A 23,281-nucleotide genomic window follows, 5' to 3' on the forward strand; every position below is an offset into this window, starting at 1 on the left:
AGAGTATGGAGTGGGCATCTTACTGTTGGCTGGAGTTTTTCTTTTTTTCCAATCGGCTTAAATAGCAGCTGAATGGCAGTTGAACAAGATAATCGCCTCAATCAGGGCGCGTAGGAAGACGACACAACCATGCGATAGTGTTAGGTTCTATACATTGTAGACTGGATGCCCACGAATCCTGTGGGGGTGACCACCGAGAATCGAGGAATGGCTAAGCGACCAACGCGACCACCAGCATAAGAAAAAGGGGCGAACTAGAAGATATCCGTTGTACGAATGTTGTTGATACTGAAGCTTTTATACAGATAAAGAATGACTGTTAGGCATAGCACTTGCCACGTACCGTCTCGTGGCTAGTGATCGCTGCTCGCGTATTTACTGAGACCTACACCGTAAACCTGATCGCCGATCTACTACTCAACATCTATGGTATTGTTGTATTGAAGACTATTGCAGAATCCGAAGTTCAGATTACAGTTTGCGGTATAGGGGAAAAGAACACGTGTACAAAAGTATATTTTGTGCAGTATTGTGACATCTGTGTAACAGGAACTCTATATAAATATATATACATATATGTCTTCTCACCTGTTCATTGAGCGTTTATGACAGATAATTTCTTAATATTACTTGAACGTTACAGATGCTATTGCAACTGTGTAGGTGTCTTTGATGCATTGGACATTCAACATGCTACACGTCTGTTTAATACTCACTATTACCATTGCATCAAACAGAGTATCGCATAAAAGGCTCATCTTGCCTAACTCGGTATTCCCGCATTTTTACTTAGTGCCGCGAAGCTACCCGAAAACGCTTCCAAAGCTGGTAGTCAGCGCAAATTATAGCTTGTTTTCTAGGAACTCGTTTATGCTGTGGTAAATGATGTCGCTCAATGTACGTATTGGCCATATATTAATTGTTTTTTTTTGGTTTTTATGTATTCGTAAACGCCGTAATTTATCGAAGTAATACAGTGTCCCCGTTTTAGAGAGATGACTTCTTTAAAGATTCCTTTGTCCAATGATAGAATTCATGGCTTTTCGAAACGGTCGTTGGCAGCATGGCATGCTCGTGCCGTTTTTACCTCACTGTCTATAACGCCCATCTTTTCGATTCAATTGCATATGTAGCTCTCAATGTTAACGAAAGCGATCGATGACCAATTTATATAACAAATCATAGCCATTTGCCTAAAACAAAATGTCAGCCAACAGGTACGACAAATTCGATAGCCGATGAGAAAATAGCCCGAGTAGGTTGAGTCCTCAAAAAACACAAAAAATAGTCAATTGTTCATTTATCATATACTAGATAAATTTTTCATATAGTAAATATTGCCAATTTGGAACTAATAACATAACAAAAAATACATCATCACACATTAACAATAAGCTCAATAATTTATTTTTCGAAATTGTACGGATATTTAGAGATAGGTGCTTTCATTAGACTCCATGCTCTAGGCAGACCGAAATCGCATTTCTAAAAAAAATGTGTCAAGGTCCAAAATATCTCTCAGTGTGCTACCAAATTGAATGCCTACACTTGATTAAACTGTGTTTTTCTCTTACAATCCCTGAAGCCTCAACGAGATAGAGGGCACTATGTACAGTTGACTGATCTCAGTTGTATCTCGTGGGATGGTACACCTGTCAGCACAAAACGTAAAATTTTATGTACTAACCAAATAACATCCTAATAACGGAGGTGAGACTGCGCGTAGGCCCGCCGTCCATACCTCTCTAATTCTTTCAGTATCGTACTCGTCTAGCTGTGTCCATTTACGGACGCGTGCGTTCATGCCCATGCATTGACATCGTATCACGCCCTATATACACACTTGGGGGTTTTGTCTTCTCCTACTCTGTTTGAACTCGTATGCACTCCATATTGATATTGGTTTAGGCCATCTTTTGTTGGAATTTATTCCAAAACAGGACGGACCTGATTTTCACCGCAAGGTATATTATATTCTATAACAATACGAAACAACTTACATGAACTGATTTAAGCTTAATTCGACTGTCTCGTGCAAGCAACGAGAAGTCAGTGCCATCTATTGAATTTTTACCCTCTTTCTCCTATATATATATATATATATATATATATATATATATATATATATATATATAGAGAGAGAGAGAGAGAGAGAGAGAGTTTATATATATTTTTATCGTAAAATAGTAACACTGCTAGAACTTGCAAGTTCATGTAAGCTTGGTTTTTGCTGGGTGCCACTATTGCAATTAATGCAACTTCGCACTATTTAGATTAAGATAAGCTAACATCCTATGACAATGACTAGAAGTTCACTCGAGCCATTTTTAAAATATAGCATTTTAAGCAATTTTCACTCATTAGGGTGTTGTAATAAGATATCTACGAATTACCATATCTATTTCTGAATAATAGGCTGACGCACATAAGCATTGATGCTAAGTATCTATATGTATACTTTGATACAATGTAAAAACATCGATCAACACTGTATGACGGAACTCTTTCTTATATGTCCGTGTGGCTGGCCGATATTCGGCCTTTATCGAGGGGCTGTTTTGCTGGCCTGATTTTTGCCGCTGGCTAATATCGCGTCAAACTCGACGGTGTCATCGTCGGTGTCCGATTCATCATCAGCTTCCTAAAAAAACATCGTTCGCACCCCACTGTAGATTAGCAGGCAGTTTTCAAAATATGATATAATAATCGGTAATGCCTAACCGGATTTTCGAAATCGACGTCTTTTCCGTTACGTTACTAAATAGTTATAATACAGTTTGTAACTACGATCACGATACTATAAGAAAACAAAGAAATGAGCCAGCTAAAAAGCTGCGACAATGATTAGGCACGTCCTAGTAGACTGTTAAGTGAAGTGTATGAGTAAGCAGTTAAGTTTAGAATTTAAATAACCGAAAAATGTATAAAATCAAGTAAAACTTTAGTGGGTCTTCGAAAAGAAATTGATAAATAGAAATTATTGCCTTCCTTCGACAACTTAGGCTTCTAACAGCAATAATAATGATAATGTCAATTGAAAAATCTGGATGATATTCAGCTGTACGTTTGATTGTGTAAAAAAATTTAAATAGGCCAGTGGCTGGTTCTACAAACGTATAGCTTTAGCAGAGGGTCACAAACCCGGAAAATGTTGATGGATCGCTTCAAGGTGACTTCCTCTTCGTGGTCAGGCAATTTGGTGTAGCGAAGTGGGCTGGATGTTTCCACGCGATGTAAGGACATGTATCGACTTAAATAGAAGAAAATGACGGCCCAGATGCCAGAAGCGACACCTATCGATGAGAACGTTAACTACAAGACGAAAAATGCTTAGAAATTTTAACTCTTACTTCCAATAGCAGTCTTCAAAGGATCGTAGTCAGCAAAGAACTAAACAATTGTAAAAATTCTTTTCAACGCACCAAAAATCCGAAGTGATCGTATCCAAAGCCAGCAATGAGGGTTCCACTTGCCAGGCCCAGATTCCAATAGGCCAAATAAAACTGACGTCGTAAACGTCCGTTGTCTTTGGGAAAGCTTACCTAGTGCACGAGGGGACACCGACGACATGTAACATATGTTAATTTGTATATCTCTCCCTGCTTCCTTGGACCAAGCGCATCTTATCAAGAAGGCCAGCAGCAGAGGCAACATATTGAACAGACCTGTACGAGAATTTTTTGGGTTATGATCGGTAGAAAAAATAGCATGAAGTGTATATTTGGACCGAAATTTTTCCCTGAAGCACTATGGCTCAGCTTAACTTCTCTATTCCTGATAAAGTTTTAAGTAATGAGGCCGAGTGTACGTTAACGACATAAGAACATGAAAATACTATAAAGATAGGGGTTTTCAATGAAGTTTTCACTGTCCGAGAAAAATCAACGGGCTAACCTGTTGTACGAAACTGTCAATCGTGCTCCACACAAATGTTGTACCAAAAGGCGTTAAGATTTGAAGTGGTAAGAGCCAGTATAACTGATCTGCTTTTTTTCCATACTCGGTCAAATATGCATATCCAATGAAACGAATATGCACAGTCACCTACGGCATATAAAAAAGACATTGCGTTTTTTTGATGATATAAACTCTTTTTCGGCTTCTATCAGACTATTGGTCTGATCGGTCGCGTTCGATAAATGCAAAATCTTGAGGCAACAGGTCAGCTTCTTAAGCAGGACCTTGTCTCTGATAAAAGTTATTTTCTAAAACAACCTAAAGTTATCTATCAATAAGTCGATAGATGCATTTCAGATTAAGCAAAACGTCACACGCTTAATTCTGCAAATTTATTTATTTTGACTTTTTGAAGTCTATTTATCGGCAATGTATGCATATGTATTGCAACGATGAGGACAACCTTTCGTACCAGAGCAATCAGCATGAATCTTCCGATAGTACTTGGACGCCTTAATCCATTAGTTCGTATCAGGAGTGAGGATGTTAGTATGGGTATGATGAAGAAGCAGATGACGAAAAGGAAGTCGGCATTGCAGTCGATGAGACGCCATAGGACAGACGACTGTTCGGCGCCTGAGATTACTCCAAGCAGAACGAGCGTACACGCCAATAGAAAAGCTCGAGCATTGTTAAGTATGCTGACCCTATTAGGAGTTACAGATTCGACCTATAATTATCAGTAGGAAAAATCACATCACAGTGTGACTTAGCCCAAAAGTACGATCCTTAGAGAATAAATTTGCGATTAATCCTTGCTCATGATAAAAACGCACATATCTGTAATTGTTTGTTTCGACAAGGATTCAAACAAAATATTTTGTCATATAGGTAAATAAAATATTATACGTAATTATTTCTCTTAAGCGTTATTGAGTAGCAGTGATTTGCAGGAAAGGTTTCGGCTTACTTTTAGAAGGCTTACTTTCTTGTCCGGAACAGGAAACTTGGACAATACGACGAAAGCAAGGATTAATGGCAGGGCAGAGAAGAAGATGAATACTTCAGAAGGGTCTCCGATAATAGACAACAACTCACAGCGGAAACGCCAAGCCACAAAAGATACGACACTCACTAAGAAGCAAATAGCCCCATATTGAAAAGGCAGGTGGTCGCCTATCTTGTTCAAGTAGTCCAACTGGCCGAGGTACCCACGATAGAGACCGTCGCATACCTAATTTATCAAAAATACGTTTATAACTCGTGCCTGATAATAAAAAGCTAAGGCTTTCGAATCAGTATGGTGGCATCTGCTACACCGTGTATAACTGGCATGACTATAACATTTTCAAAAGATTACGAACTGTTGCCCATAGCCACTAACTCGCTTCGACATCTGCCCGTACTGCCGTTAAGCCGGCCTAGGTTATGTGAAATTGTCTTAGTTATATGTTACGCACTAACTAATTCCCCTATCATTCTGTAGTAAAACCGCTGATAGAAACGGTTTTCATTTTTTTCCTTCGGAAGCACTTTGTGAACGTAATGTAAAATAGAATGAAAAATTAATGTGACACAATTGGGCCAGCCAAAACTATGGTGGACTTGAGTTCAGCATCCGAAGCAAAGTGAAAAGTTTGCTAACGTGAACTTCTTAGTTTACACATCTATTTTTCAACACTTTTCATAATCATCGTGGCCTATTGTAATAAAATATTAATCGATATCGTCCTAAAGCCTCGGTAAATAAGTGCTTCTAACTAAAGGTCGGCTTAGCTGCATTAACTTGATATAATAAAGCTCAATTTGAAGCCAGCAAAAAGGCAATTTTTTTTCTCAAACTAATAATTACCGCGTCCTATAATCCAGAGACAATAAAAATACATTGACTTACCTGCGATGAGATTTTGAAACCGGTATCCAGAAAGGTGAGGAGCGTGAGCGTAACAAGGTACGTTGTGAGGGTAGAAACTGGTGCTAGAATGTAATTTAGTCTGGTCCAAAAATTGTCTGTTCCATCGTCTGACGTGCTTTCAGTGATGTTTGTCGCAGCCTCTGAAATATTGTGTTCGTCCGTCTGACTTACACTAGGAGCGCCTAGCCCATTTTGATCAGACTGATCTTGAAGAGTTCTTGTCGTTCGACGGATCTCAGCAAAGCGGCGATCCTGAGAAGCTGGCTCTATGCCTTTGAAAACCGAGGGACCTGGGATAAAAGGTGGAAGATGCTGACGTGCACGCTCCATCATAGGCGAAATCCCGATGAATTCAGGAAAGCGAACAAGGTCATTATTGTTGTTTTCATCATAGTCGTTACTTGCGACCATACCGTCACCGTCAAAGCCAGCTAAGTTTTTCGAATCTGCACTCTGGATACCATTGACATTCTCGGTATCGTGTCTTAGACGCACGCTGTTCAAAGGAAATTTGGATGTACCTTCAAGGACATTCGGTACCCATTCTGGTCGAGCGAGAAGTCTAGGAGGGTTTCGTCTAACGGCAACTTGGGGTCCAGTCGGCCTGAATGGCTTGTATGTAAGTGGAGAATGCTCAGGAATTTGGGAGAGATCTAAGCCAGGCCTATGTCCGCCCTCCGATGGTGGTGAAACTTCGGGCAAGGGTGACCAGTTTTGGGAATTGACTGTACGGTCTTGCAAGCCGAACACACCGTTCTTCGGTATAGGTGGCACAGGATCAGCAGCAAAAGTCGGCATCTCTGAGTTGTTCTTAGCTCTCCTTGTAGCATCTGCGATCTGGATATTAGACAATGTTGCAATCTCTGGTGGAAGTCTATCTGAGGCACCGTCAACCTTTCGAGAAGAAGGCCAAAGTGTAGCTGCTAGACAGTTGTCATTTTCCCAACTTGGGAAGGAAAACCGAATGAAAGTAGCATTGGCTTGCTTCTCTACTTCGGGTAAAATGAAACGCAAGTTCATGGGGCGAAAGCTATATATAAGACTCACTAAAGATACCAGCGTCAACAGTAAAGCAACGCCTGCCAGAACTTTGCGACTCGATGGCGAACGAACACATGTTAGCACAAGCGAACTCAGCAGAGCAGCGAGGACAATCGAACCCGCACGCAAAAAGGCCGAGGCAAACATTGAAATACCAATAAAACGTAGCACGAGTGGCACAAATGATAAAATTAATATTTCAGCACTTGAATGAAACGTAAAGAATAACGTTGCGCAGCGCCTAAATTGGTAAGAAAATCAAGAATAAACAACGGGGCTGTTAAGTTGTGGATATCGAATTATACAAGATTGTTCTTCGATTCCTATTATCGTTATACGAAAGTAAGTTTAAGTCCAGGTATAGGCACACATATATAGAATCTAGAATTTTGCTACTATTGTATTCCTTAGTTGAATAACTTTGTCTCCTGTGACGGTTGTTTCTATACAAGACATTTGGACACAACGGTCTCGTTCTGAACGCAATATAAATGGCGAATACATACTTGTTTTTTGCGAGTAAATAAAGTATATTATCCTGATGTGATTTTTACGTCATCTGGGTACTTAGTTGAGAGACATGTGTCCTGATTATTTATTCACTTTTGTACCTTTTGGCTGCGACGTTCAAGTATTGCATAGTCGAAGGAAACTCGAATCGCTCCGGCTCAACAGATGAGTCCTCTTCGTTCTTCGAGGTAACTAAAAATATTTAATAACACCATTAGTTAGTTCATCCCCGAGTTGCCAAACAGCCTTTGAGTGTAGACCGTTTATAGGTTACGTAATTGGGTCGTGAATATAAGTCGTAGTAGACACTGAGCGAAACCTCTGTGTGGGGCTACAAGATGGTAAGGGCTATTTTTTAGGGCAATATAAAATATTACATACAATAGATGGAGCTCGTTACGCAGCCATTCGTCAGTAATATAAGTAATGGCAGTGGTCGTTACAAAATGGAATCCAATATCAATGGCAGCACGAACGAATAAAACCATCATTTTTTATTAGAAGTATTTTTTAGTTTGTACTAAAGCCACATAGAAGTGAAACTTCAATACGACTGAATGAATGCTCGTGTTCGAAGATCGTACTTAGAATTCTGTATGAACCCATACAGGGGTGGAGTTTTGCATTTAAACCTTTTACTTTTACGATTTTGTCTCAAGCACAACGGCGTAGTAAACGGAAAACGTATTGGCTCAGTCTGCTGGAGGCGGCACGCTGGCAACAACCTAAAATAAACGTCATAGAAATTTGCCAAATATATTTTACAAGGGAGATACGATGAACCAGTTAACTATACTAAATCACCAATCAGCCTAACTAACCATCTTATCGACGTTTCTCTTATTGATGACACTGACGACGAAAAAAACGTGTATCGAAAAAATAGGTATCGTCCTACTAAATCTTAAGCAAACCGAAGTCAACTAATCTTCATGCAGTTTCGATCGTGCTACTTACGTGAAGCTCCACGAAAAAAAAAAACTCAATTGGGATGAATGTATGTTGAATAAGCTGGAGCTGTTTCTATAAAACATACCTTGGAGCTTCCTATCATTTCATTGCAGTCGCCTCGAGTCGCTCGAGCCCACGTAAAAGATCTGTGTATATCAGCTTTACTTCACCGGAAAAAAGTGAACTTGATCGTCGATATTAAGCTAGCCCAGCCCGTAAGCCCGCGTCTTGATGGTGTGTCTAACCACAAAGCTAACTAAACAGCTCTTGAACCCCATCCAGCGTAAATGAATACTTTTTTTTTTGCATTCTACATCAGTTGTTTCACTGAGAAAATAAGTAAGGCATTATTACGAAAAATCTCTGACGACCTAGATTTCGAAAACTAATATTGGCTAATATTAGTCTGCCACTACTCTTTAATAACACGAATACTAATAGTAACTAATATAAAAGCTTGAGGACAATTAAATGTAATCCAAAAAAAAGCACATAAACTTTATCTAGTGCGAACTCTTCAAGTGTGAATAGAGACAAGGCCCTGGATCAGAGTCATGTTCGTTTCCGAGACTTTTTGTCTTTAGCTAATTAGCTGCGGTACATAGCCGATGACAACGGTTCGGCAATATGAAACGACTGTATCTCTTACGAGGTACTTATTGATCTCAAAATGTTCGGGAAACTGTACATCTAATTCAAAGGCCAAGCGATTCGTTCCTGAACAATATTTTCTCACTGCAAGAGTAATCGATCGAGGTGGCGTCAAATGTTAGATAGCCGGTGACTTCAAATAGCAGGCCTCAGATTCGCCTATGGGCAACATGTACTCTCGATCTATACACTTGTTTTTCGTGTGCTATTCCCGATCTCCGCAATCTCGTCATAACATAGGAAATCGGGCTATTAGAAAACCGAACGAACACGACACTTCAGGTTACTTAGGGAAAGGCCTGTAAGATGGCACTACGGAGCACAATAAGTCGCTAAGTAAACTCGGTATTAAAGATAGGATAAAATCGTTTTGCCATAGCGATCGGTCTAGAATGGCGATAAATTTGATGATCGCTTGAGATCTTGGTGCGTTCCCAAATGACCAACTACGTCGATTGTGCATAAACAAGGCAGGGTTCTATTTTATTGAACCATAACTTGTGCCCAAGTATAATATTAAATTGTAATTTGTATCTATGGCTCTATTAAGCGATCAATACTGCAGATGGTTCACCATACACATCTCCCAGATATCTTTGAACACATATGATGAATCCCGTTACAGCGCAATCAAGAATCTTATTTTCCGTCTTAAATCTCATTTGAGCAATACGCGGCAATGCACATCCCATACAAAATGGCTGCGTCGATGGTTTTGTCAAATCGACCTTTGCATCAGATCCCATAATACATGATCAACGTTCACATATTCAGCCGGTACTATCACAAAATATTGAAGTAATAATAAAGTCGTCAGATAAATCACTTGGGATTCAGTAGTTCAGAACCGCAGGTAATAGCTGAAGAGCCTTACTTGCAAGCGTGACGAAAGGTTTCTATGGTATCAGCTCTTCGATATAGACACCTAGGTTGTTCCTGAAGGATAATGGCATGAAGGGCGATAGCATGTAGTTCTGTGGCAGGAGTCGTTAGCTCTTGCCCGTTTCATAGAGCCCACAGTAGATGTACGGTACACTGGTCTCTGTATGAACGGTGACACAAATTCGCGCTGTAAATTCAACGTCACCGAAAGAAACTATAAAGCTGTGTTTCTAACCAGCTCACTGGGAGATTACTTTCCATGGGTTAACCGTGTCTTACATTCTGCTCACGTCGATTATATAACAATTCTTTTGTCACAGACTTCGTCTGTCGACTAAATGAGGCCAGCCACAAGAAAGACTAGGGATACTGCTTGGTCTCCCTTTATGCTGGGATAAATAGAAGAACGTCTATACGTGCATTTGGAAGAACCTGCTTATTATTCATTGGTGATCCGACAGTATGGGACCGTCATTCTGATGTATTGTTTGTCTAGACTCACACGTTTTGTTATGCGCTATCATATTGGCGATAAAACATCGGATTCATTAGGGACTCCGAGTAAACTGGCTACGAACGAGATCAACTTTAGAGAATAGCAGTTCGGGAGTAGGGCAACTGGGAAGCAGAAGAATGATGATCGTTTGCTTTTTTCGGCCAGGCCAATATCGTGCCTATTGCATCTATTCAAATAGACCAGTTGATAGATGAATCATCCAACTGTAACATTCTTTTTAAACTTTCCAACGTAGTTAAAATCAACAAACACACAAGCTTCCAAGAACACCTGCGCATCAGGATTTCGGCTAAATGTACGAATTCACCACATGAATGCTTTCAACAGAATCTTGTCCCTTCTGTAACACTTCACGATTGTTTAGACGTAGCAGTACCGATTGCGGGTCTAGTAGCTGTTCAAATAACGGCGCTTGAGACGCGTCCGACCTGTTCTACTAAAGAAATGTTTGCTACTTTCCAGGAAGTCGTTTCAAGATCTCTGTCTTGTTATATCCTCGTGCTGAAGGCCCGGAAGCACTTTGCCCTTTTACATCCGTCAACGAGATTTCCTTTTTATGCTGTTATCGCCCGAAAGGACTACATTGTGTTATGACGGTGATTTGTTGTTGGTCCTTACCTATGAAACACTGCATCGATATATGAATGTATAGAGAACAATGGCCGATGTAATAGAAAATCAGGCTAGACGTTCAAGCGAGCGAACAAGTGACGCTACCTTATAGGCAAAACTGCAATAAAAAGCCGGAACTAGTTCACGTTTAAAAAGCGAGAAAAATTATCGTAATTCATCTACACTATATTTGTTCACGGTACATCTTTTCCAAAAGTATATTCGTGTTTGTCAGGGTACCACAGATCGGAATGTAATTAATAGTACACCAAACTCAATGAAATGTTTCCGCGGAAGGCTGACCTTGTTTTGATGTCAAATATACGAAGGTATTATTTTTGAATATTCGCGGCGCTGTTGTCGAAATATCGTTAAATTCGAAGCCTTTTCATGAGCTTCACTACTCTCCTCTATGAGCTAAATAAGAAGCTTATTAGTGATGAGTTCCTTAGCAGAACAAATGGGTCTTTTTTATAGCTAAAGTAGTAAAATTAATTTAACAAAACTACGAAAAAGATTTGCATCTAAAAACACAACTTTAATCATTAGTTGTTCAAGCTTAATGTCACATTAATAGTTAAAATGTCAAATAGTTCGCTATTCTTTAAAAAGGTCGGCCTTTCCTGATTTCTACTTGACAAGATGGCGCGAAGTGACTCCATATTTAGAACAACTGACACATACAATATACCACAAATGATATATCCCATACCAAATACTTATTAATTAATGACACGGCCAATCTTGGACGAGATAGAACAGAAGGAAGACAAACGATTATAATGGCAGGTCAGCAAACTTAGAAAACGTATAAATGATGTCATATTTTGGTGAAACACATATATAACCACACATTTTACATATTTATATCATGTAATATAGCTTTGGGCCGAACGTACATTAGGCGTTTACGACACAAGATTGAAACGCATTACAGAACATCAATATTTAATTACTATAAATCCAAATATCATTATCTGTCATCAGTTATCATTATAGTATTTATATATTTAGTGATTCATGTTCTTTATGTGAGTCTTTTTTTTCTAAATTAAGGTCAAGAGCTACGTTATTGCTTGCGCAGGCTGGCTGCTCGGAAATGAATATAGGAACGCGTACCGCCTTGGCATTCTCACGGTACCTCGAGTTGATTTGCTGTTATTTCTGCGATCCAACCTACGATAAAAAAAAAACTCACTTTCTGATTCTGATGATTAATTTACTTTGTGTGATCAAATTGTTTTTCTTCTTTAACGGGTATGTCAGCCACCATTATATATATATATATATATATAAATACGAAGGGAATCACAGCAAGATCCGAATGCGTACAAATATTGCACGTTATGAGATTAAACACATTTAGATTTTAATCAATACATCGTTTGCGTACAACACAGAACGTCAAGCAAACACAACGTTTTTCTCTTCAAATATATGGAGTAACCCACTTCTAATAAAATAGATTTGCCAACATATAGAATGCCTGCAGTCTTGTCTATGATTTGACAGTTTTGTACCCATATGGTCACTGCAAGGAGTACGGGCAGTCGAGACCATATATAAATCTAAACCAGCTGCGACGCATGAACAATGTGATGGCACTGAGCAACTTTGAGCGATGTACGAACGAGTAACTTATTCCACACGATGTGTTCTCAGACCTTAGTTGAGGAAACATGTTTATAAAAGAGATTAGAAAATTTTAACATTCATGAGGCATGTTAAAATTTTCTAAATTATAGCATTCTCAACAGAGTTAAGTATTACTTTCGTTGGTATACACCTGTTTATAAGCAAGGTTAATACGGATTTGATGATCATTTTTTTAATGATAATTACGTTACCTGGTTCGTAAAGGCCCATCGTCAAGACAATCGTCCTCTCGCAAACGCTGCTTTGACCGGCATTTCTTAAATGAATCACCTTTGGCCGAAAATGTACCTAGGATCTGCACAGATTATTTGCAGAAGGATAAATAGTCCGTTCTAATAGTGGCTTGCATTTATTTTTGATTTTACAGTGCCACCAAGAGACTACTGGGAAAAGCTTACAACAAGTTGAACGGTAGAGTGTTAAATGCTTTTCGAAATACTTCATTGACGCACGACTTGTATTGCTCATCGACGAAAACAGATACCGCTAATATTTTTACCAACTTCCTCTTTCCGTTACAGTCTTCTAATATATCAGCTCTGTACTGTAGTATGCTGCTAGAAAAGATCGAACTTAATTGTTTTCATTTTTTCGATTTTTTTTATGCAGCGTCCTGCGTAATTATATGACAGCTCGACGAACTAACGCTAACGAAAGACACAACAAGGCTTGAAAATCTCCTGCCAGATCTAGCGGACTCCAATTATATTGGTCCTCGCATTAAAAAGGGTCGTATATTCGTAATTTTGGTAAGTCCATACGAAGCTGAACACCAACCGTTAGCTTACATTGATCTGTCCTACACGATTGAGAAGCACCAGGACTAGCTGTCGTGACTAATAAGAGCTTGGTCACCTATGGCAGGGCCTGTTTGTAAAATGCATATACACAGATACAGAGAATAATACAATTTAGCCAGAGACTATTACGTAACATGACTGCGCAGGCCACGGTTGCCATGCGGTTTGTGACCGCGCTGTACTCCCGATAGGTTGATCGTGGCCAGATCTGTCCAATACAGTCGTTATTGATGCTTCTCACGAACTTATTTCTTTGTTGGCGATAGAGAACACACATTAACAATCGCTGAAATAACATCACAGTAAGGTAAGCAGGACAATTAAGTTTCAACTTCTTACTATTAGTTTACTTATTGACAAGCTGAATGAATAGAAAACGGATTTAGATCTTGTGATTCACGCAGCTAGAAGCACATGATTATTAACAGGGATGTGTTACTAGCTTCGAGCTGGAAGCTGTTCTTGAACAAATTAAGCAACGTTCGCCGAGCAGTTGAATTATAACTAGATGGTTATCATTTCGTTACTGAAAATCAACTGAACGCTGAGAGGCCGAGTAAAGTTCTCACGTGCTTCTTGCCCATGACGCAATAGATGTGATTTTTCTAATCGAGCCCCTAGTTCGTTGCCCACATGTCCAACTCGGTTAAGTGGATACCGGCCCTTAATGCTAGTCATCGCTAGGACAATAAGAAAACGGTGTCTCTTTTATGCATAGTGCCAATTGTACTACCACTATATTAGAATTAAAGTTTGATGACGCATATAGCATGCACGTTGGCGGCTTACACATAGACAAATTTCCCGTCCTACTAACAAATTAACGCATCCGGAGTTACTTTATTAGTACGACTTATATTTGCATATTGATCCAAGACATCCTATAAGGGAAGCCATTAAACTGCACGTCTCAATTTTTGACCTGCGTCGTGTCCTAACATGGAGACTGCCAAAGTTGAAACTGACCGGCACAATAGCTTCGTGCATGCCACGAGTTGTCCTTAACACGGATAAAATAAGGCAAGTTATATCACAACCACATGCTTCTACCTGAGAGATCTAATTCAAGACGAAGGCTATACAAATAGGACTGACCCAAATGTCGGCTAAATTTAAGCGTTGACCGAGCGTAGACATTAAACTTTGTTCTAATTGCCAGATGAAGCGATTTTGAAAGAGATAATAAAGCTACGCGAATTTATTTTGTCAAATGGAGGAGCAGGGACACGCTTTCAAATCTGCACAGACGTGGATGAGCACTTCACGAAGTTCACTTACATTTTAAGTGGTAGGCACGCGGAATGAATATATAAGTTTTTCCCTTGCCCTGTACAGAGATACGTAGAATATAAAAATGGCCTAAACTGAGAAACGAAATATTATATTTTCATGAGAAAGATCTGTGAAATACATCTTGAATAAACTCGAATAATACTTTTTTGTGTAGTTCTACTAAAATATGGCAAATAACCTGGCTCCCTTAGTGCAATAACGGATAGTTTATTCAATTTGAACATTTACAATGGGTTAAGATTTTTAGGTAGCAAGAACTTCAACTTTTCTGTCAACACATCGTATTTTTATACGCCTCACGTTCTTCAGGTCATCGTACAACTCTCACGATTCCAAACACATCTACTTTATATAGTTCTTTAACCCAATTCGATACCAAACGCCAGTGCAGGACACGATTCTGCGATAATTTTTTATAAGTACAAACAAGTACAAAGTATATATAAAGCCCATCACGGAAGATAGGGCGGTAATATTGAGGCCGATACTTGTCAAGTAACGGACTTCCAATTTCGTGCGCTTAATCCAGGCTGTTTTTTATTATACACGTGAGGGATAGAGATACAATATGAAACCAACGGGATGCATTGTCCTTACTCTACGCTGTAGGCAAAATACGCTGCCTCCACGGCTGCTACACGACTGTATTGCTCTAATCAGGGAGCATCCGATAATAGTTCTTGTTTCATTGTCGTTCAATTATAGGTTCAAAAAAGCTTACGATGTCTAGTCACAAAGGCGATTGCAGCAACCATCGACCGCCTTCAAAGCGCCTGCGCATCGAGAGAGGGGAAAACCTGAGTAGTGGCCCTTGCTACTTGCGCTGCTTCAGATCCAGACTCTATGAGTCATAGAACATCTGTCAGCTAGTTGTGCTTCGTCATATCCTCAACTAATCAGTACAATATTAGCAAAAGCTAGTATTTTAGTTAGTCTGCTTAATAAGATTCGAATGGGATAGTTATAAAAGGGCATTCGTCCAATCGTGCAATCGATCCTGGCTTGGACAGGTGTTCCAGTGCCTTTGACACGTAGCGATTGAGCACATTATAGGGTATGTATATAAAATATATATAACACATTGCCTTATGGTTGCGTTCACTGAAAAATTAGGGGGCTACCTTTAGCCTTACGACAAACGGGTGCACGTTCTTCGGAGACTACCTGGATCTGGTTTTACTTTTGTCAGACAATGTCTGTCTGGTTGCTTGAGGTAAAGAAAACACATCTCATGCTTGCTGTAATTGCAGTCTTGGGGAACTTCTTAACTATCGAGAACTTCTCAGACAGAACGCCGTGGGGAAAAGTTTTATAGCCGGAACATCATGACAAGCAGGAGAACCTGAGGCGTATGACAGCAACGATGACGACCAGGATATTGAAGATGCGACTCAAACGAAGAGGCAGCAAATTTTGACGATGATTACCGTCGACCGATTTCAACGGTCTTAGCATTTTCAAGGGAGGTTCAGGGGTCCGCTATCGCACATGAGAAGTTATTCTCAATCTGGTATCAACTTACAAGCAACATGCTCTGTGTTGCTGGCCTCCGCAAATGCAATAGACTTCCACGGATTTTAAAAAGATTTGATAACTCCTTCAATGTTCTACAAACAATGTTCAGGCGGCACAAGGACAGTTTGAGTTTTCCGAGATTCACGAAATAGAAACCCTTCTAAACCTAAAGCATTACAGGAGCGAGTCGCTTTAACGAAAAAAACAACTCCTAGAAATACTTTTTTCGCTACATCACTTTATTAAAAACACGTGTTACTATGTGTAATAACGTATTCAAAGGTTTCACGACCTGGGTAGAGCTCCGATTGTTGGCAAAATAAGGAAAAACAGATCTACAGCGCGTCAAATGCGGTTGTTTTTCTTTATATCGAAAATCAATTTGGGAGTCGTATCAATTTATATTATATACAGCTTTGGTTTTTTTAGGCTATAACTTAATATTGACTCTATTCGACCTTATAACCATGATACTATACACCTTTATACAAAGCCTTGTTAACTTCTCCATCTATCCCCACGTAACCTAAAGGAACTACCGTAGCTTAAGCGCGAAAAACTTGAAGTCCGCTACAGGCACGTAAGCAGTCCGCCTCGGCGTAGTGTGAATCCACGGTGTAAAAGCGCCGGAAGTCCCGTGACGGCCGTAATCACACTTTTGCAGAACTTCGACTTAACTATCAAAAAGTTCCACGATATTAGCAGCGACGGAGCGCCAGCGATGAAAAAAATTCAATAATATATCTATACAGAATTAAGCATGGTATATGTTGTGCATTTTGCATTGTTGGGTGCTCTGGACAAAATATTTCGGTGGTAAATCCTTATGAGAGGCATCTGATGACGAAGCTAAGCAGCGATAATAACAAACAACAAAGTGGAGACCCGATTTTTAGGGTGTCCCCAAATAAAATGCCAGTAGCGCTTGATAATGACTGTTGTAAACTGTTCTCAGCCATGTTTTTCGTTTTAGGAACGCGGCACGCTCTGCTGGAGTGCATAATGGGCTCTTAGGAATAAAGCAAGAACTCACAGAAAAGGAACTTTAAATTACGAGGTGCTTGAATGTTCGCAAAAACTCTTAAAGCGTTAAGTCAACCGTGACCAGATTAGAGAAATGGCACAGGCTTTGGGTCAGATTCAGCAGGAAAGTTTTTCGAAGTGGTGGGGGGAAGGCGGACAGAACCTCGGAGTATTTCAGGACGTCGTTGAAAAGCATGCTGGTAAATCTTTTGCTAAAGTTGTGTTCATGACCTTAGCGAGCCCAATGGCTCAGAAACGAGTATTCGTCTACAACCCAGTCGCTTTGTCAACGGATGCCTTTTAAAGACTCCTTTTGATAAGATTTTAATTAAGCTTCCAAAGCTTAATTTTAATGAATTACGAACGGCTTTGACGTTATTTATAAAGCGTTACGACTACGACGGACCAACCGCGGCCAGCTACACATTGTACCACTTTAAACTTCCTGGGTTAAGTCTGCCAAACATCAAAACTACAAACCATATAGCGGCGGTCGCAGTCACCATACAGCTTATCGAAATGTCTTACGAGTTCGTATTCCGCGTACATATGGTAACCTCTACATTTAGCCCTACAAACCCTTCTTTACCCAATGAGACAATGCTTTTATTATGTCTCAGAGTGAGAATTGAGTATCAGGGCCAGCTTTCAGATGCACATTTTCGAATAAAAATATATATATACGCAAATACATTGTGCAATTTCGTTAGATGTGATCTCGTAGAAATAACATCACGGTATATTTGTCTTTTAGGCATGGTACATCCAAAATTTTCGGCAAATAGCATAATTGTTTGCGATTTTCATTAATTTTTGTGATATTAAGGAGAGCGCTTGTTATTGTAATCCTTAAAAACTATTTATAGTCATAGTTTCTTGCAACGATTTCTGCAATTCCCTTTTCTAATTGTGTTCAAAGTATGTAACAACTTACCGGAAGTTTTGAAAAAAACCTTATCATCTTGCATGTAATAATTACATCGCGTATGTAATCTTAATTAAATACTCCTGGATGTACTCTGGAGAATGATTTTAGCGGCGTTTTATAAGGACAGTTTACGCGAATTATTTTGTTTTGAAAAGAATATAAATGTTGCTAGTACATCTTGCGCCAGCTGTTTGAAGCTTTAAATTGTTTCACAGCTTACCTTGTCATATATATAAAAAAAAAATTGAGAAAAAAATTATTTTATGTAACGTATATTTTATGTAATAAAAATTATTTGATAAATAATAATGTATAAGGTTATTACAATACGGCGGACGTTCAAATAACTTTTAAATTAGTTGGAAGTCAGGCTTAAATGGGGAAAATAAGCGAATTGAAGTCAAAGTTAGATTTTCATTTATCCAATTCGGGAGGTAATTGAAACGTAAAAATGAGACCTGGAGTTGCCATCAGATTAACAGACCGCGTGCCATCACAATAGTCCATAAGCTTCCTGAAGAACTCAAAAGAGCAGGTTGCATTTATTGTTTCATTTTTAACGAGTAGCTTATGCCAGCAGACGCCCTTGATGTTCATCGCAAGCAAGTTTTCGATGAAATTTTGAGAGTTGTGGCTTTCGAGGAACAGAAACAGACACTAAATGGTGTTTTTTTTATTATGACCCATTTTTCTTCGAACGGACTTAAGCAGTTTTCAATGAAAACTTTCTAGCGGATTGTGCAGCTTTGCCTGCTAATGGCACATAGTTCAAGTTATTGAATTTCAAAGTTCATTGCGTTCGCTTCTAACGGCCTAATATGCTTTGTATTATATCGATCATCATATTACTACAGATCTAATATATATATCTCAAATTTTATCGCTGATATTCTTAATGGGTGCACAACTCGAATGACATAAAAATGATTGTCTCAGTTTATTCTATTCTGCTGACAGATGCAAAACTGTGTTAGAGACATTAACTCTGTTTCTATTTCGCCTTCTATAGTAGCCCTAGTGTTTGGGTTAGAAGTTATTTCGCGTATTGGAAAAAAAACCCCAGTAAATTCAATTTGCATAACGTTAATAAAGCCCGATCTTCTTTATAAACAAAAAATAATGTATGGTGCATGTCCTACCTTTCAGTGCACCCATATATGACGTATGATATATATGGTGTGTAACCACCAATACGTCTATTTAAAACGTACAGTAGATTTACCGTCCCAACGCGCCTATATATAATATATAGTGTATTAGCCATCCCTAATAAACGCGACATGAGGTATTGTGAGGTTCGCATCAGACAAAGTCTACCTTAACTAGTAATAAAAGTGAGGCACGATCCCATTTCCTGTCGAAAAGCAGCTCAATAGGTCTATTTTCCTTCGCGATTTTTGTAGAAATCGCAGCTTACGCAGCTGCTAATAAGCAAGCCACTGATAATAGAAGCTTGTGCTTGTAGTTTTCTTAGCACCCAAGAACATTCGGTATATACAATGAAGATAATTAAACGCTTACCTGCGATAAAAAATTAGGTAAGAATACAAATTAGACGGCGCCACGCAACTAGCTTCATTTTAAAGCATAAGTACTTCGCAGACTGGGAGTTTCATCTCTCTCTGATTGAGATTTTTATTAAATCGATGTTGATATTTAATTTCAAGAAGATTTATTTTCAGGGGGCCATATAGTCTAATACCTGTCTAGTATAATACAATAACTGAACGTATCAGCATCCTGCAATGTCGAAAAAACTACTCCACAAAAATGATGGTGTACTAGACGGTAATCATAGCGTACTCTTTGCTCGTTTTTATTGATAAATTGGTAAACATTGTTAAATCTTAAAATCATCGCTTGAGTTATAGATAAACCATGTTTATCTCCTTCGAGTTTTATCGGATAGTACCGATAAAAGGGATAATACCAGTATGAATATGGCAGAGCGTAAGGGTAGAAGTAATACGACCAGAAATAACAAAACGCGTCGGCGAAGAAGAAGATGACGAATAATAAGTAGGCCTGGCCAACAAGGACGACAGGAGCATGAAATCGAGAAAAGGCCAGCAAAATGGTTAACGCCATGCACGGAATTATGGGATTATTACGCAAAATATACTAAGGCCGCTACAAATCATTTACCACGAAATCACACACGACCCAAGATTTGATAATAGCCAATTTTGTTTCAAATTAATTCGTCTGCATGTTTTAGCAGAAAAAACAATTTGCAAATCACAACTGACATATCATTTTTACCGTAGCATACTGCAAAGGTCGAAAGCTGCCGCCATTCTGCGTATGGTAACATTGGGAAGTTTGTGATGCTGTTTCGGGCAAATGGGGCCCTTTTCTATGAGGTGAGTTCACGACTGGAGGTTCCTAGATGTTATAATGTTAAACGATTTTGTTTAGCTACTATTTTCACAATCAATCAAGCGACACCTATCATCACTGACGAGCCGAAATCGTTTCGCTGATCTGAACACTACCCGCATTAAAAACTGTTCGCTGCATTGTGTGTAATAGTAACAGATCACGCTGGCACCAGAACTGGCCAATTGAAGAGTCTCACGTAGGGACAAGGATCGGAAATTGCAATTGAAACTTACGCACCCCATATTATGCCGTGATGTATCGCTCGTAACGTTGCTGCACTTGTATTGTTAATAGAGACAAAAATAAAATCGAAAACAAAAATAAAAAGAGAACTATTTTTATATGCGTAATGGTTTTCCAATAACGTTGACCAACTAAATTTCTTGGCCATCTAACTGCTTCAGACTGTATTCATTTAGCGTGAATAAAATACATCACGGCTATCCACTATTTATTTATCTTCATACGCAAAAATTATTTCGGTCATACTCTAATGTAACAGTAATGACAGCATAGTAAATAGTCATATAAAACACAGTAACTTAGGGAATTCTCAGTGTGAATCACTTGTGATGGGCAATGTGAAGGCACTTCAGTGAAGAAATAATTTTAGGTATAAAAAATTGTTTCTATTATCGCGAATATAGCAATATACAATGTGCAAATGATGTATCGCATATAACCTACAGGATCCCTTAAGTACCATGTGCTAGAAACACAAAGTGGTTGTAAGTTTAAAAAAAAACGCACTTTTCCATAGGATGCCCGTTATTTTACATTCATTAACCGCTTTTACAACATGTATGCCGAGTAAACAGCAGACAAAAGGCGCACCAGCGACATTTCACGTCTACACAAATGATTCATTTAATTAACTGAAAGTCAGTCAGGTGATAAATAAGTCTATTCGAAGAGGAAGGCGCAGCACGTTCATCTTACGTGTAGCTTTGAACCAGATTATTATTATTGTTTTTTACATTTATTTTTCACGTTTATTACTTTCAACAAATTATGTCATCATGAGCTCTACTAATTTGATTGCTTTTTTTCCTAGCGTAGATAACGTTAAATAAAATAGAAAACGATTTGTAGCAGCAGACATATTATACCCCTGGCACTAAGGAAAAGCTGGTTCATCGTAATGACGGAGATAAAGAAAAGTTTGCTTTCGCAAGATTAGGGAGGATCAACTACTGATCAGTGCCTTCGCATTAAACGAACTTCCATCAAGGCCGTTCTTGGCTGCTTGGCGCCGACCGCATGCGCTGTTGCCGATCTTCATGCAGCACCCAACAGATTCGAAGAAAACCTACTTATGTCAATAGGAAGATACCAAAGTTATAAAAAAAAAAACTCAACAATCCATATCTCATCCTACTCGTATCCGATTCAGAATATCAAAGTTAATTTTTAAAACTTAAATTTGGTGATTGACTTCGTAGGATCCTTGTGAAGCATGAGATTCATGAAAATCCTACAAAAAGTCATTGGAATACTCCGGCATATACGCAACCCGAAGCAGACGACTGCGCGTCAGCGCATAAAAAGAAGGACCCATTTCAATATGCCTGTCCTTGCGTTGTTTATACCGTTAACAGCACGACATGGAACAGCCTGACGAAAAGCCCTAATTAAAAGTTAAGCCCTAATTAAAAGAAAACCCCTGATAAAAAAACAGCAAAATAAACCGTAGTCTTTCAAGAAGATCCAGAAGCTATCAGTCAACGGCAGTGAAAGATAAACGATCCTATCTATCGCATCGATTTGCATCGACAGTTGCACGACAGCCGTTCGAAGTGGGCATTTTTTGTTGTGTGCTTCTGTAAAGACGTCTGTTTATGCGTTTGCGTACTAAACAGTATTTGAATCGCTGCCTTCAAACATCTGCTCTTTTTGGCATGAACTGTCCAGCCATCTTCGATTCTTTTCGGGCGAGAAAATCTTCACCACTGGTGCTGAACTCAATCGAGGAAAAAATGGCTGACTCATCCATCGAATCAAATTACTTATGTGCGATCATTTGTAAAACAACGTGAACTAAACAGAATGACGCCGTGTATCCGTGCCTTTTTTTTTATCATAGATAAACCAGTGGGAAAAATATATAAGAGGCTAATGTGTTTAGTGCGCCAAAACGCTGTATTGAGCAAAACACTATCCGCGATTCGACATGATGAAAAGTCTATGCCAGTAAGTATAGTTGTTTAACTACCTTCTACGGGCTGCGGAGAAATAATGTCGTGCGTACCGACTTGAGAGTTTAAGGACTGGTTTTGTTCTATATTTTCCTGCCGCTGCTGTCTTGTGCTATGTACTATGTCAAGTTATTTCAGAATTTTAGGTAGAATCTATTTAGGAAAAGAAAAACAAAGAGAAATGATATGAAAGAAAGGAAATTCAACTTACGAAGATAGAGGACACATTTTGCGACCGTCAATTCATATGGCTAATTTGCAGAATAGTTTATTACATTAACTTGAAACTTAGCTGCTGACTATTAACATAAATTGATATTTACTATAATCCATCCAATCAGAAAAGTAGCAAAAATGTCCGAGGCTTCTCGATGTCCAGCCATGCTTCCTGGATTAAAGCAACGCATCCACGTGCCTGCATCTCTAAAAATTCAAATCGCAATAAGTACAGGATAATCGTAATGAGTTAATTTTGACTTTTGAAAACTCGGGTAGTCTCATAAAGCAATATAT

At 39.0% G+C, this 23,281-nt stretch overlaps 2 protein-coding genes and 1 long non-coding RNA gene across 25 annotated transcripts in view; 1 reads left to right on the forward strand and 2 right to left on the reverse strand.

Moving 5' to 3' along the window:
- Nucleotides 1-1,384: 1,384 nt before the first annotated feature.
- On the reverse strand, nucleotides 1,385-12,857 carry LOC111247623 (uncharacterized). 19 transcript variants are annotated; one of them, XM_086984144.1, is made up of 10 exons: nucleotides 10,619-10,878; nucleotides 9,840-10,007; nucleotides 7,465-7,555; nucleotides 5,792-7,094; nucleotides 4,868-5,131; nucleotides 4,370-4,627; nucleotides 3,895-4,044; nucleotides 3,423-3,542; nucleotides 3,142-3,312; nucleotides 1,385-2,641 (listed from the first exon to the last, which is right to left on the reverse strand). In XM_086984144.1, the coding sequence occupies exons 3-10, from the start codon at nucleotides 7,491-7,493 to the stop codon at nucleotides 2,543-2,545; spliced, it is 2,394 nt and encodes a 797-aa protein (XP_086840270.1). In that variant the 5' UTR covers nucleotides 7,494-7,555; nucleotides 9,840-10,007; nucleotides 10,619-10,878; the 3' UTR covers nucleotides 1,385-2,542. The 19 variants fall into 19 exon arrangements, 17 of the variants coding, with proteins under 17 accessions (XP_086840270.1, XP_086840269.1, XP_086840268.1 ...); XM_086984143.1 differs by having other exon boundaries at nucleotides 9,840-10,034; XM_086984142.1 differs by having other exon boundaries at nucleotides 10,350-10,878.
- LOC147756744 (uncharacterized) lies at nucleotides 12,489-18,436 on the forward strand. Of its 4 annotated transcripts, XR_015324156.1 has the most exons (5): nucleotides 12,489-12,734; nucleotides 13,000-13,043; nucleotides 13,242-13,381; nucleotides 15,431-15,779; nucleotides 15,976-18,436. It is a non-coding gene; the product is annotated as an uncharacterized LOC147756744 (long non-coding RNA). The 4 variants fall into 4 exon arrangements; XR_015324154.1 differs by having other exon boundaries at nucleotides 13,242-13,739; nucleotides 15,431-18,436; XR_015324152.1 differs by having other exon boundaries at nucleotides 15,431-18,436.
- A 4,574-nt stretch (nucleotides 18,437-23,010) lies between these two features.
- LOC111246550 (uncharacterized) overlaps nucleotides 23,011-23,281 on the reverse strand; it is an 11,375-nt gene continuing 11,104 nt past the window's right edge. For both annotated transcript variants that reach the window (XM_022796321.2, XM_022796322.2), the window contains exon 17: nucleotides 23,011-23,191. In XM_022796321.2, the coding sequence (XP_022652056.1) occupies nucleotides 23,106-23,191 (86 nt within the window). In that variant the 3' untranslated portion in view covers nucleotides 23,011-23,105. The remainder of the gene's footprint in view (nucleotides 23,192-23,281) is intronic.

This window comes from Varroa destructor, unplaced genomic scaffold (genome assembly GCF_002443255.2).
Source record: "Varroa destructor unplaced genomic scaffold, Vdes_3.0 BEIS01000003.1, whole genome shotgun sequence".
Classification (NCBI taxonomy): Eukaryota; Metazoa; Arthropoda; class Arachnida; order Mesostigmata; family Varroidae; genus Varroa; species Varroa destructor.

Excerpts from the sequence above, each read along its gene's own strand:
- LOC111247623 (XM_022798786.2), bottom strand. The coding sequence starts at position 10,371 with ATGATAGCGCATAACAAAACGT. Across the intron at positions 7,556-10,349 it reads GATAGCGCATAACAAAACGT|TTACCTCGAAGAACGAAGAG; the intron begins GTGAGTCTAGAC and ends AAATATTTTTAG. Across the intron at positions 3,313-3,422 it reads ACGATCACTTCGGATTTTTG|TTAACGTTCTCATCGATAGG; the intron begins GTGCGTTGAAAA and ends TTCGTCTTGTAG.